General features: G+C 45.1%; 1 protein-coding gene across 1 annotated transcript in view; it reads left to right on the forward strand.

The window, feature by feature from the left end:
* The first annotated feature begins 319 nt into the window (after positions 1 to 319).
* OLFM1 (olfactomedin 1) overlaps positions 320 to 13,942 on the forward strand; it is a 51,081-nt gene continuing 37,458 nt past the window's right edge. The window contains exon 1 of the mRNA XM_032767621.2: positions 320 to 839. Within this exon, the coding sequence (XP_032623512.1) occupies positions 744 to 839 (96 nt within the window). The 5' untranslated portion in view covers positions 320 to 743. The remainder of the gene's footprint in view (positions 840 to 13,942) is intronic.

Consider the following 13,942-nt stretch of genomic DNA (forward strand, 5'->3'; position numbering starts at 1 on the left):
ACAGCAGCTGGCTCCTATTTGCAGCTTTTCCTTTCTCTTGCTTCCATGCACGGGAGTTTCTCACTTCGAAGCCTGCTGCAACTGGGCCAGGGCTTGCCTTCAATTTTCTGCAGAGGGACCCTCCCACGTTCAGCCTCAATCCCTTTTGTCTGCTGTCCTCAGCCCCCTCCCCTCAGTACCAAATCTGACCCCTCCTTCTTTTGCATCTGGCTGCATTTTTGATCCTGCTGCTTTACCTCCCTTCCCCCCTCCCCATTCCCTTCTCCGTCTCTAGTTAAATTTCCCCCGCCTTTGTTGATGTCACATCCTGTTTCAAACATCCATCCCTGCTAGTAGCCCCTGCCTTCCAATTCTTTTCCTTTTTTTTTTTTTAAATCCCTGTCCTCCCTCCATCAGCCCCCTTTTCAAGGCAAACTTTTGGCAATTGCAGAGATAATCATTTCGTGCTCGGCTGAATTTCTCCTCGCCAATGTCTTTCGATCAGAGGAGCCATTAAATAATAATAATAACAATAAAACAAAAAAAAGCCAGGGAGAGTCAGATCAGAGAGAAGAGGAGAAACGGGGCGCTCACTAAATATGCAAAGTGAAGGCTGTGCTAAGCAGATTTCTTGCATTGCCTTCCCGGGGTACTGAGAGAATCATAATTTAAAAAAAAATATCTAAGGACTCAAAAGCAAGAAAGGGGAGACGGTGATCAACGCAGCAAAAGAAAATAACCCAGGAGGAAAGGGGGAAATCTGCATGCCAGGTACCTGGAACTGTGTGCAAGAGATGCAACCTACAAGCAAGCTTCTGAGTCTCTTCTTTCTGCTGCTGATGGGAACAGAACTAACTCAAGTAGGTTTCTCTCTCTCCAAACGCCATTTTCTCCTAAAGCTGTAGAGCACGAAAGAAACTAGAGTAGGAAATTACATCTTTCTGTCAATTTCACTCTCCCCCTCCCCATCCCTCCCCCTTCCTTCGTTTTGGACCATGCAGTAGAGGTCATTCATCAGATTCCTCTCCTGCGATGCGGGCGAGCAGTGAGGGGGAGCGCAGGGCATAGGGAGAACCAGGGTGGAGGGATAAAGATGTATGTGTGTCTGGTGAAGAGATCGTACTTAAAGGGGTTTTTTTTTTAAGGTTGCCTTTGTGCCTTCAGATCTGCTGTAGATTTTTATTGCAGCCAGATTTGGAATGGGGTAGGGTGGTTGAATTCAACTCTCCCTCCCCAATTAAAAGTTGAAATTCAGGTAAGGTGAAACTGGCGGCTCTGTAATGTGACTGCCTTTTGTTTCGCGAGGGGAGGAAGGGAATTCATCATCATCTACCACAACATTTAATCACTGGGGGGCTTGAGTGTTAGCCTGCTTTTTTTTTTTTTTTAATTCCTCCTCCTTCTTTGAGAAGTCCTCAGTGAAAGATGAGGTTGCTACCATCTCAATGCAATTCTCAGCTGGTAAATGGACAGGAACTGGGGCTGTATGTGATATCCTTAAAAATGAAATAGTATAAGTAGCTTGAAAAGCACATTCTGTTATTGGTAAGCCCAGAGTTGGTCAGTTAGTCTGTCTACTTGGGTGAGTTCTGTTTTCCCTTGTAAAAGATGTAATTTCCATCTGGAATCGCTTCTGTTTCATTCCCGTTCACCTCCTCCCCTTTATCTAGATAAACGACTGGTGGCGGCAGCTTTCCTGATTTAGGGTAACATTTAAATGTCCCTCGGTGTTTCCATTTGTGGCATGCTTGGGGGCTGTTTCTTTCTTTGATTGCCTTTCGGTACTTCCAAGCCCACTTATTGTTGTGCTGTGGGGGGGAGGGTTTGGGTTTGTTTTTTTTGTGGGAGTGGAAATAAAAGTCCATTCCATTTCTTTGAGAAACAAAGGTGGTTTTGCTTTTTCTTAATCAGGCAAAAAAGGAGAAAAGTGATCACAAGGAGGATACTCTGTGTGGCGGAGGCGGGGGGGTGTTAATTGCAACGTTGCTTGTAAGCAATAAATAAATAGGAATGGAGCCTCCTTTAGAGGCTCTCGGATATGGAACCGGTTAACAGCTGGACTCTCATTCTAGATATTTTTTGTTTTTTTTATTTTACACACACACACACACACACACACACACACACTAGCCTCTGAAGTCACTGTCCCGGGTACTGAAATTTAGTGGATAAAGCATGTTTCATCTACAGAATATTTCTGAGCTGCTGCTGATAGGAAGAAATCTCCAAAGCAAAGTCTTAAAACGTTGGGACCAAGGGAGGGGCTTGTTAACAACAATTCCAAGTTGCCTGTAAAGTGGAAGGGCTGGGAAGGAATTATGGCTAAAGCGACTGACCAATGAAAATCTCTTGTGTGCATTGAGAGAGAGTAAATACACCAGGGTATATACTCGCTCACATACACCCGCATGCGCCAAACGGGGCAAAACAGGATGAAACGGACAAGAAGCAAACAAATAATGCTCCCTAATGAAGCACCTGCCATCCTCCTTTGGCATGATAAACACCAGTGATCTTGGGCTGCCTTCTCTGCAAGCTTGTATGTTTCCTCCTCTCCCCCTTCTTGGTTGCCCCCAGGCAAGCATGAGAGTATCTGTTTCATGGGGAATTTGAATTTCTTGACTGCATCAAACTCTTTCCCCCAGCTGCTTAATGGCTTCTTTCTCTCTTTCAGCACCCACCTTCTCTGCCTCCCCATTTTCTTGCAAGGACACCTTAGCAATTGCATCTCCTTGTGCTGGAGGCAGCTGCTGGTGTTGGTGGAGTATCAGATTCTGTTTTGTGGGTGTGTGAGAACTTTTGTCCCAACTTTAGTCTGGGGAAACTAAATCAGCCCACTCCAGCAACAAGTTTTGGGCCAAAATAATCCCTGACTGACTTCAGTGGAGCTATCCCAGAGCAGTGTTTAGCCCACTGGTTTTAAATAAAAACACATAAACCTTGGCTAGATTTTAGCAAGAATTATAAAATAATAGAATATCAGGGTTGGAAGGGACCTCAGGAGGTCATCTAGTCCAACCCCCTGCTCAAAGCAGGACCAATTCTCAACTAAATCATCCCAGGCAGGGCTTTGTCAAGCCTGACCTTAAAAACCGCTAAGGAAGGAGATTCCACCACCTCCCTAGGGAACCCATTCCAGTGCTTCACCACCCTCCTAGTGGAAAAGCTTTTTCTAATATCCAACCTAAACATCCCCCACTGCAACTTGAGACCTTTGCTCCTTGTTCTGTCATCAGGTACCAATGAGAACAGTCTAGATCCATCCTCTTTGGAACCCTCCCTTCAGGTAGTTGAAAGCAACTATCAAGTCCCCCCACCCCCCATTCTTCTCTTCTGCAGACTAAACAATCCCAGGTCCCTCAGCCTCTCCTCATAAGTCATGTGCTCCAGCCCCCAGATCAGAGCTGAGTAGGTACCCTCCTTGCTTTCCTTCACTGTCTACCTTGCGCACCTGGAGCTGGCAACACTGATTTAGGCTTCTTTCTCTGAGCTGCCTTCCTGTTCTCTGGGAATGGAAAGCTCTCCAGCGGAGCTGCGGAATTGTTTGGCTCTGCAGATCTGTTTTGGAGTTTTTGCATCTCATTTCTCTAGCGCAGCTGCCAGATGCAATCCCCAAATAGGCCTTTCATCCCTGACGCCGCCCAGTTCCATGCCTCCCACATTTAATTTGGTGCCAAATTAACATCACTCTATCACATGCACTGGAGTCACGCTCTCCTCCGCATTCTGCTGCCCCCTCCAGAGAGCTCAATGGGGGGTCATGGTTAAGAGAAGATTCATTTCTAATTAAGCAGCTTTCAGTGACAATGCAAAAGCATTTGTTCCTCCCTTTAATAACACGAAGCATGCACATCAACCCCCAAAATACTCCCCATAAGGGGTGCTAGCACAGACTTTGCCATGGTAAGGTGACGGCAAAGTTTATTGCTTTCCTTTCAGTGAACAACTGCTGCTGCTCTGTGTACAGAAGGGTAACCATCTCCTGGTGGGAAGGGAGAGAGTTGTTTCCAACTAATCATATCTGAGCACCCTAAACTGGAGCTGAATTCTCCAGTAATCTCAGTCACAGCTGGCTTCTGATCAGTAGGGTTAGCTGTGCCCCAACCCTGAATTCTCTCCTGGTGCATGCGGGACATTGCAAACGGATGCTGTGGATTAAATCCTGAAAAAGTAGCACATGCTTGGAATCCAGTCCTGACTAAAAGTTAATGGGAGCCCAAGTCAAAACAGGAGCTGGCCATAACAGGAGCTGGCCAAACTTCTGTGTCACAGAGTCTTGTCACTGTTCTAACTTCAGTTTGCCCTTTGATTCCCCACTTGTCGTTTTATCCCTTTAGACTTACATGTGATTGTCTTTTTAATTTCAGAGTTATTTCCATATGGAAGTATTCAGAATATTAGAGTCCGAGGGTTATGCTAGCCCAAGTCTTTAAATTGCATTTTGCATTTTTACAGGCCAGTGATCCAGATCATGAAATGATGAATGTTTCAGTTGAATTTGAATGGACTGGATTTTACAGCAGCTACTAAACAGTGCCTCTAGGGTTTAGGCAAGAGGGCAGTCAATGGTACCTGTTGCCATTGGCAGGCAAAACCCCAATTCTTCCATCTATATGCATGCAAGTTTAGCCAAAGTTCTTCTGAGCTCAGAAAGAGTTTTCTTTCTTTGGCGTCTGAAACCCCAGAAAGATAAAGGGTTACATCCTCAGATGACTTCAGTAAAGCTATGGCAATTTGTACCACCTGAGGATCTACTTCAAAAGGTTTGTTATATTGGCTATAGATGCAGACTTAAATATAGGCTCTGATTCTTGCACCGGTGTAAATCAGAAGTAACTCCATCTAAACCAGTGGAGTTAGATGAATGGAAAACAGGTGTCAGATCACAATCCGGATTACAGACTCTCCCCCACACCATCCCCAATCCTGGTTTGTAATATATTCAGTGTCTCTTAAAACAGGGCTGTTAACTTCACATTGAGGTACTTATGAAATTGGCAAAGCTTTTTCCAGAAGTTTTGAGGGTACAAAGAGATGTAAGAAACACTTTGATATTTATTTAACCAGTAATAATTCAATCCACAGAAGAAATATACCTTCCCTGGGGCAGGGAAGTTATTAAATATTTAGGGCTTCCATTTAAGGGTCTAAAAGGAACTTTGCCTCAGATTTTCAAAATAGCATATCTGGTTCATTATTATACTGTTTTCATCCCTGGGTGCCCTGGCAAAAAAGTGTGCACTTCCAATGGATCTGTAAAACCCCATAACTGTGAGTGCAAATGCACGGTCTACCTATCAGTTTGCACCCCTTGCACAATTTTCCAAGTGTCCAAAGCTGGGGGTTTTCTGGTTCATTGACACTGGAGTCAAACAGGAATAACTTCATTCAGGTCAATGGAGTTACACTGCCGGTGCAAAAGTTGCTTTGCAGTTGAAAATGTGGCCCTTAGATTTTGGAGCCAGAGAGCAGGGAAGGAAGATAGCACTTCTGTGACTCCCCCTGCACATTGATACCCATAAACTCAGTTCTAATTCACTTTAACACCGGGCCTTAGACTGTGCTAGTTGAGCTGTAGCTGTCGAGGTGATTTTCAAACGTTCACACTGATTGCTAGGCTCCTTCATCCCCTATTGTGGAGCCACATTGGTAGAATGAAGCTGCAAATCTGCAGCCCCTGACATGAGGCAGATGCCTCATCTCATAAACCAATTAGCGTCTCGTTTCACTAACTTCAGCTTTCACCAGTAAAAAAGAGAGGTAATTGTCAGCCTTGGGTTATATTTATTACTCAAAGTTATCAGTCTTTGTAATCAGTATTAGCATCACTGTGTAAAGTAATACAAAACTAATTACCATCTAACTGAATTAGGTAGATGAGGACTGTAAAACTGCATTGACAATGGAAGAAGCCAATTCTCAGTTATGAGTGATAAGCTGCGGCTTTTGCTTGCTATTTTGAAACCACGAACCATAGGGCCATAGTAATGCTCGAGACAAACACTAACATGGCTGTAGAGATGTAGAGGCAGGGAAGGAAAGGAAAATGTTTCTTTTCAGATTTGTTATTGAATAATTATTAAGCTAAGCTTTTCATGAGGCAAGTGGGGTGCATAACCATTGTGAAAGGGAAGAAGTTTGCACTTTGTTTTTGCACACAACCTTTCATCTGAGGATCTCAGAGAGATCTGCAAATATCAATGACATTAAGTATCATTACTTTTGAAGGAAATGGGGGTTTTTTATGCATGGGTAAACTGAGCCACAGAGAGGCCGTGATGAGTCCCAGGTAGCACAGCAAGTCAGTGACAAAACTGGGAATAGTGATTTCTAATCTCTTACACGCTTTAACTATTATACCTCTCTTCCCCTTCAGAGCAGAGTCCAGGAGTGCTGGCTACCAGTCTCCTGCATCTTCTCACTACTAAACTTCACGCCCCTTTCAGAACTGGAAGTAGAATCCAGGAGTCCTGACTCTCAATCCCTTCTGCTTCGATCAGTAGACAATCCTCTAAATCTAATGAGATCACAAGAGACATTGTGGAAAGGACAAGAGCAGGGAGATTAAAGCAGGTGCTTTGCCAGACTTCAGTACTAATTATGATAGTATACAGCAATTGACACACTCAACAATGGGATATACTTATTTATTCATTTAAACAGACTTTCTAGACAGTAATTCCAAACCAACCTATGGAAATATTTCCCCCTCCACACCCCAGTATTGACCTTAAGGAGACATGCTCGTAAAAGATATGCTGATAATTGCACCTAATACAAACCTCATCTATTGAAATTGTTGCAAAACTCCCATTAATTGTAATGCTGCTGTACCAGGCTCACAGACTGCTGACATATATTGGCATTTGCTATGAGATTGTAGGTTTAGTGTCAAGAGCAGCTTTAGCTGAACACAGATTTAGTACAAAGCAAAGATCTGTAAAGGGGGATTATTCCGTTCAAATGTTATACTGAGAGCTTGAGCCTTCTAGTGCAAAATTCAGGGCCTTCTGTACTGTGTGTTGAAAGTAAAACTCACACAGGACTTACCATGTGCAAGGAATTGTCCCGTGTTTATAGCTAGAATATAACATCCTCATGACTGCTGTGCAGCATGCTGTGCCTCGCCCCAGAAGTGGCTGCATTTCAGTGCTGCTCTGTGTGGCTAGAGCTAGTCATGCATACCTTATGCAGAACTCCCATTGAAATCAATGGGAGTTCAGGGGGGTAAGCTCTGCTGAATTAGGCCCATGGTTTGTGCAGCACATTGGGATCTTTCAGGATAGGGAGGTGCAGGGTAAGTATAAAGCAGGAGTCTCTGTTAGAGGTGAAAGGAAGCTAGTAACATTTCTATTGCTTCAGTGCAGTCCTGCTCTATTGAGGCGTTCCTAGTGCTACGAAAGCTCTTAGCCTCCGCTCCTCAAAGGTACCGAAGTGTCTAATGTCCATTGATCCCCGAAATACCTTCTGTGGATCTGGGCTCTCCTGACTTCAGCTATGGAACACAAAGACAGCAGAATGAGGCCATGAACTTTGTATTGCTTTCGGTGCTCAAGGACTATGGAGGAAATAACGATCCTTGCTCCCTGTCAATCCCCCACCCCCCCAGTTCCTGGAGTCTCTTCTCAGTTTATTCACCTCCCTTGCATTCTAAGGGGGCCATGCACAGGAGTCACAGCCAATTGAAGCAGGACGGGGTGCTCTCCCTGCCACAGCCAAGGAGAAGGGGGAGCTAGAGGGGAGCACTGCTCTCCCACTCATGGATGGAAGCGGAGGAGCTCCCTTCTGCTGTTAGCCACTAAGTGGGGCGTTGTGGTCCCTTTCCTGTGACTCCCAGCCCTGGTTATACAGCACTATTGAGGGGAGAAGCACAGAATTCCCCCTTCTATCCCCACTGCCTCAAAGGGCTCACAACCCAGAGGGAATCTGGGAGAACTGAGCGGAAACTTTGCAAAAATATTCTAATAGTAACTCTGCTGCCCAAGCCTCCACCCCACATTCACGTGCGTCTCTGTTTAGCCACACACCGATGGACGCTGATGTACAATATACTGCCATGTACTTATCACATTAGAGAGGTGCTCATGGTAGAATCCTGGACATGAACATCTCACCTATGGAAGGGTTTGAATCCAGACCAGAATCCAGGGTCAGAACTGTACTTTGCAAGCAGTCTCTGTCTGTGTCATAGATGGAACCAAAACCCCACAGGCAAAGAGCCCCTGAAGCTTGATCTGCATTAGAATGGTGTCTTTTGCATCTGTCTAGACCATCTGCAGTACACTATTATGCACCCACGTGCCCAGTGCAGTCCAGTCTGCTTAATGTGAACATTGGCTTCCCACCGCATTTTCCCCATTCACTGGGATTTCCCAAAGCAGAGGCCAGTCTACCTGACTTCCAGTTCTCAAAGCCTCCTTGTGAACTTTCTGCACCTACAGCTAGACCAGGGGTCAGCAACCTTTCAGAAGCGGTGTGCTGAGTCTGCATTTATTCACTCTGATTTAAGGTTTTGCGAGCCAGTAATACATTTTAATGTTTTTAGAAGGTCTCTTTCTCTAAGTCTCTAAGTTAATATATAACTAAACTATTGTTGTATGTAAAGTAAATAAGGTTTTTAAAATGTTTAAGAAGCTTCTTTTCAAATTAAATTAAAATGCAGAGCCTCCCGGAATGGTGGCCAGGACCCAGGCAGTGTGAGTGCAGCTGAAATTCAGCTCGCATGCCGCCTTTGGCACGTGTGCCATAGGTTGCCTACCCCTGAGCTAGACTGATAACAGCTAGTCAATGTCACTTGAAAAGCAAACAACTCCTGTGACAAATGACACTAAGGGAAAGATCTTTTTCTCCACTCCCCAGGCCCAGAGGCACTGCACACAGTGCAAGTTGTGTGCGGGTGTGTTGCCCAAAGACTGGGGGTGAGGCAAGTGTTCTGGAAACACACACAGGCTGTGTGGTTCCTACCGTGCCACAGAACACAGTCCCTTGAGGAGCTTGGGATTCCCCAGCTTGCAGGAAGTTGATTGGGGTGGGGAGGGAGGGACACATGGGCGTAATGCTGATGGATCTATTGCTACATGAACCCATCAGACACTGCCCCTCAGAGGAGGCGTTACTGCAGCCCCGAGGCACCATAGAATGACTTGGCTGCTGCTCAGTGGTCTAGGAGTATAAGGTCTGGGCTACACTAGTCGGGGCGAGGGGGAGGTGTCACATAGCTGAAGTCAAAGTATCTTAGTTCAACTTACCTGGCCGTTCTCATGGTGGTGAGTCCACTGCCACAGCTCCCCCATCACCTCCACTTACTCCTCCTGCCGAGGTGGAGTACGGGCATCGATTCGGGGATCGATTTAGCGCGTCTAGACGAAACGCGCTAAATCAATCCCCGATACATCAAACACTACCCGCCGATACAGGGGGTAGTATAGACGTACCCTAAGATTCATTCTCCCAGCCTCAGTAGGCTACCCGGCCACCCAGCCTGATTACTCTGGGCTGCGCTGTTTGGACAGGATTTGCCTTATGGGGCAAGTTCTCCCCCGTGCACGAGGCCTATAGGTATGTCGTAAGCCTCATTCTGAGGTACTGAGTGAGACTTAAATGGTGCATATGTCTTATGCTGGACCTTTGCACAGTGGTGAATTTCACCTAACGGTTGTGTGGAGCACGCAGGAGGAATCATTCTCAGGTTTCTCCCTTCCAAAGGAGTACTGATGTGGGATGTCACAGAGCTTTTCCAGAGCACAGCTGCCACCCACTGCCATCCTGGTTTTGGTGCTCAAGAACTCTACAAAACATACGTCAAAGAGATGTTTAGTTCAAACAAGGGAGTCCTGTGGCCTGTGTTATACAGGAGGTGAGACAAGATGATCACAATGGTCCTTATAGTCTATGAATCCATAGGGCATTATCACTGCTGACTTCAACCCCGCCTCCATATCTGCCCCTGCATTTATGTGCATGCACTTGTTTGTGAACACAAAGAAGCATGAAGATAGTATGTGAAAATAACAGTTGCACTTGCCAGTCAGGCAGTTGCTGAACTGATACATTACGCTGCCATTGACATAAATACACGTTAGGCTCTGCATGTGTAACTGACACAGCTTGGGACACCTAGAACCTTCCCTGAAAAAAGGATGAGCCTGTATCTCTTAAGCTAAAGAACAGAGCTAAAAATCCCTCTGAATCAACAGGAGTCTTTCTACTGTGGTCAACAGGATTTGGCTAGGACCCCAAGTCTCCACCTGGTAGCTGTGGCAACTTCATAACCTCTTACGTGGGTGGACCATCCACTAGAGGGGGACAAAGATCTATTTTATTAGCATGTCATGCGTAAATACAGACACAAATTTATTGACCACATTTGAGAATTCTGGCCTCTCAGATCAATTGCCGTCAGCTGTGTTCATTTTACATGATGCATGCACAACAACTTTTTCATTAGTGAAATTTTCCATTAAGCAGTTTGCTATTAAGTGGAATCAATTCTATACCATATATTTTTATATCTTTCTTGCCTCATCCTTTATTATTAACGATATATGCATGCAAATTAGATCTTTTGTTCCCTAACGGTTTATCTTTCCCTGCTGCTTATTATGTCATTACAGCAGTAATTCACTCATTGAGACATCAGAATTGGCTGCTCTGGAAATGATTGATGTCATGGAGACATCAGGTGTAGAATACACAATGGGAACAGATAAACTCAGAGACATAAGGAGCCTCTATTCAAGCCAGATAACCTGTGTGATAAACAAGGAAGCAGTCAGAAGGGAGGTGATCTGAGATATTGAGGCAAAACTGAGCCTGAGAGGTTTGTCAAAAATTCGAACAGGTGCCAGTTTCTCTATAAGGGCCAGATCCTGCATTGCACTGGAAAGCATCCCTAAGAGGATGCTGTCAGGTTGAAAACAATGGGCTTGATTCTTCTCATACCACAGTATCTCCATTGACTTCAGTGGCATTACTCCTGATTTACTTTAGTGTAAGTGAATGTTGGTTCAGGCCCAATGTATTTAAACATATGTCCCTGTGGCTTTTTTTACTCTCACCTTTTAGACCATAACAGTTGAAAGAACCTGCCTCTAATGTCCACTTGAGCAGTAACAATGAGGGTTTAATTTTTGCATTTCACTTAGCTTGGGCAAGGTCAATACACTGGTCTCTTCAGTTCTTGGGACTCAGGCCTTAGCATAAAGCTGCAGTGTTGGGGTTTCTAACCTTGCATGCCTTGATTTAAATCTGAACCTCCCCGCCCCCCCCCCCCCAAAACCCCTCTTCCCGCTTAATAATTGCCATTTAAAAAATAGAATAGAGACATTACTATTGATCATGGATTTTGCAAAGCCTCCATTTGGGGCTGGAATTGATGTATCTGTGTGTGCCCCTTTCTACTAAATCCAGGTGGGACTGACTGTTTGGAGAAAGTGGTGTGGCGATTTGTTGCCGTGTGAGGTTGAGCTATAAATAATGGAATTAGAGTCTGATAAGGAAGGCTCCAATCTAGGGATCTGGAAAGACAGTAAATGCATCAAGTCATTGAATTGTCCGTGATGATTTCAGAGAGTCATTGTTCTCTGGATGTCCGTGCATAACTCCCCTTATGTTAACAGGAGCTTGAAAGAAGAGAATAGATACGCTGAAGCATATGGAAGCAAAGGAGCCTAAAAATTCAAATGGGTTTATTCTTCCCTTGATTAGCCTATGCATGGCCACTTCCTCAGCTGTTGTAAATCAGCGTAGGCAGTACAGCTATGCTGATTTACACCAGCTGAGGATCTGGCCCATAATTTTCATAAAGGGAAGATAGTTAGAATAGGGATCTAGGGGAGGGAATAGATGGAGAGCCCAGACTATGGGAGTCTGTGTCTTTGTGTGACTACAGGCAAGCATGTCAGGTCCCCGTGCTTCATTTGCTCTCTCTCTGAAATAAGTCTAATAAACTCCTACCTCACCGAGGCCCTGATCCTGCGCCATTAAAGTAGAGCTTTGCCATTGGCTTCCACGAGAGTAGGGTCAAGCCCAAGGGTGTTACAAAGCTTAACGTTTGGAAAACATTTTTCAATCCTTGGAGGAATGGTCCTGTACAGTACTATCACCACCACTGAATACCAGTAAAAGTACCTGTGTGTACCGAGGGGGAATGAATCTCTATACACGCCTGGTGGAATAAAAGCTACAGAAGGCATTTTTGTTATAGTTTTTATATAAGAAAGTATGTTTAAAATGCTATGTGGGTAGAAGGTGAAGGCCTAAAAAAGATGATTTCTTTATGCGTCTGAACTAATTCTTCTTCTATATATTTGTTGAAGACTAGCATGAGCAGTGAGCTTTAGATCATCCCCTGCTTTCCAAATGAGCATTGAAATGATATAAATACTGCACTGGTAAGTGTTGTACGAGATCAGGCACTCAGATGCTGTGGGGATGAGCACAGAATAAGAACCTGAACAAACTAGGATAGAACAGAAGGATGTGATTTCCTTTAAGAGCACTCCGCAGATGGAGTTTTACCTTAGACATAAGCATTCACTTATGGTAAGAATCTGGGACAGAGTTGTTCCAATGAAGCCACACATTTCTATCTAATTATTTGTTGGATATTTGCACCAAAGGAAAAATATTCTACCATCCACCAGTACTTATGGCAGCCTTCCATGGGAATTAATGAATCATGGAAATTCAGTATAAGAAATATCAGTAGGATTGGACACTAGGGTTTGGGATAATTCCCCCTCCCTCCCTTAGTAAAAGTTTTCTAATGGCAGCGGCCCTGCAATATGAGCAACCCTGTCATAACAAACCATGGTGTGCACACGCAGGGCCATATCCTCATTTTAATTCAGTTCGTACTTGGGCAAAGTGCCATCAAAGTCAATTAGAGAAACGAGGTGGGTGAGTTACTACCTTGTATTGGACCAGCTTCCGTTGGCGAGAGATAAGCTTTTGAGCTTATACAGAGCTCTTCTTCTGAAGAAGAATGTATTTTACCTCATCCAACTTGTCTCCCCAATATCTTGGGAGTAACGTGGCTGCAACAACACTGCGTGCATAACAGTCGATTATGGTTTTGCCTCCGTTGAGGACCGAGTGACAAATGAGCAATGAGTTCGGGATTTGGTGCAGTGAAAGAGGTCAAGAGTGACAGAGAAACTTTAGCTAGTTTTAGGCTTGCCAGGGTTATTGGGAAGCAAAGCAGAGTGGGAATTTTTGCATTGGATATGGCCCATCATGAACGACAATGACACGCTTCTACTCTGAGAGGGTCCTACTAGCTGTGGGATGAGAATCGTGTTTAAACTTTTTCAATCTGCAGCCATTGGGTGTATCCAGAGATTGAACCCAATCACACTCCAATCCCACTGAAAGCTCCCACTGCCGTCAAAGGGAGAGGTGGCAAGCCTGGAGTCTGCACTTGCGCATGGCCTCGCCTCTGTCCTCTTAGGGGAGGTCTTGTGAAGCATCTGCTTGGCTTTGCTCTGTTTCTTAAAACTCCCCATATCTCATTGAAGGGCAAGTCCTGCTTCTGCTCCCCTGCCCACAGCAAGAGTGGTGGGGATCCCGGAAGGATCCAGAGTTAGGGCTAGGGCTAGGGCTATAGGTCGTGGGATTGTGTACATGTGTAGACCAGCTCTGTGAGGGATGCTTCTGCAAACATGGCTCAGGGCAAGGTAGAGGCACCCCACTGTCTGTTCCTCTTTTGAGACTTTGATCCAGCACCGGTGAAGTCAATGGGAGTTTTTCCAGTCATCTAATAGGAGCAGGTTGCAGGCAGGGTAGAGGTTACTACCATGAAATAGATCCTTTTAGCAGCTTGGGGGAGGACTCTAAATGCCCACTCAATGGGGTTTTCCTGGGCAAAGCCCCCATACTCGGCCCTGGCTGATCCCCATCACTGGAGGTTTTTAAGAACAGGTTGGATGAACACCTGTCAGGAATGGTCTAGTCCAGGGGTCGG

Source organism: Chelonoidis abingdonii, chromosome 24 (genome assembly GCF_003597395.2).
Source record: "Chelonoidis abingdonii isolate Lonesome George chromosome 24, CheloAbing_2.0, whole genome shotgun sequence".
In the NCBI taxonomy this organism is placed as follows: domain Eukaryota; kingdom Metazoa; phylum Chordata; order Testudines; family Testudinidae; genus Chelonoidis; species Chelonoidis abingdonii.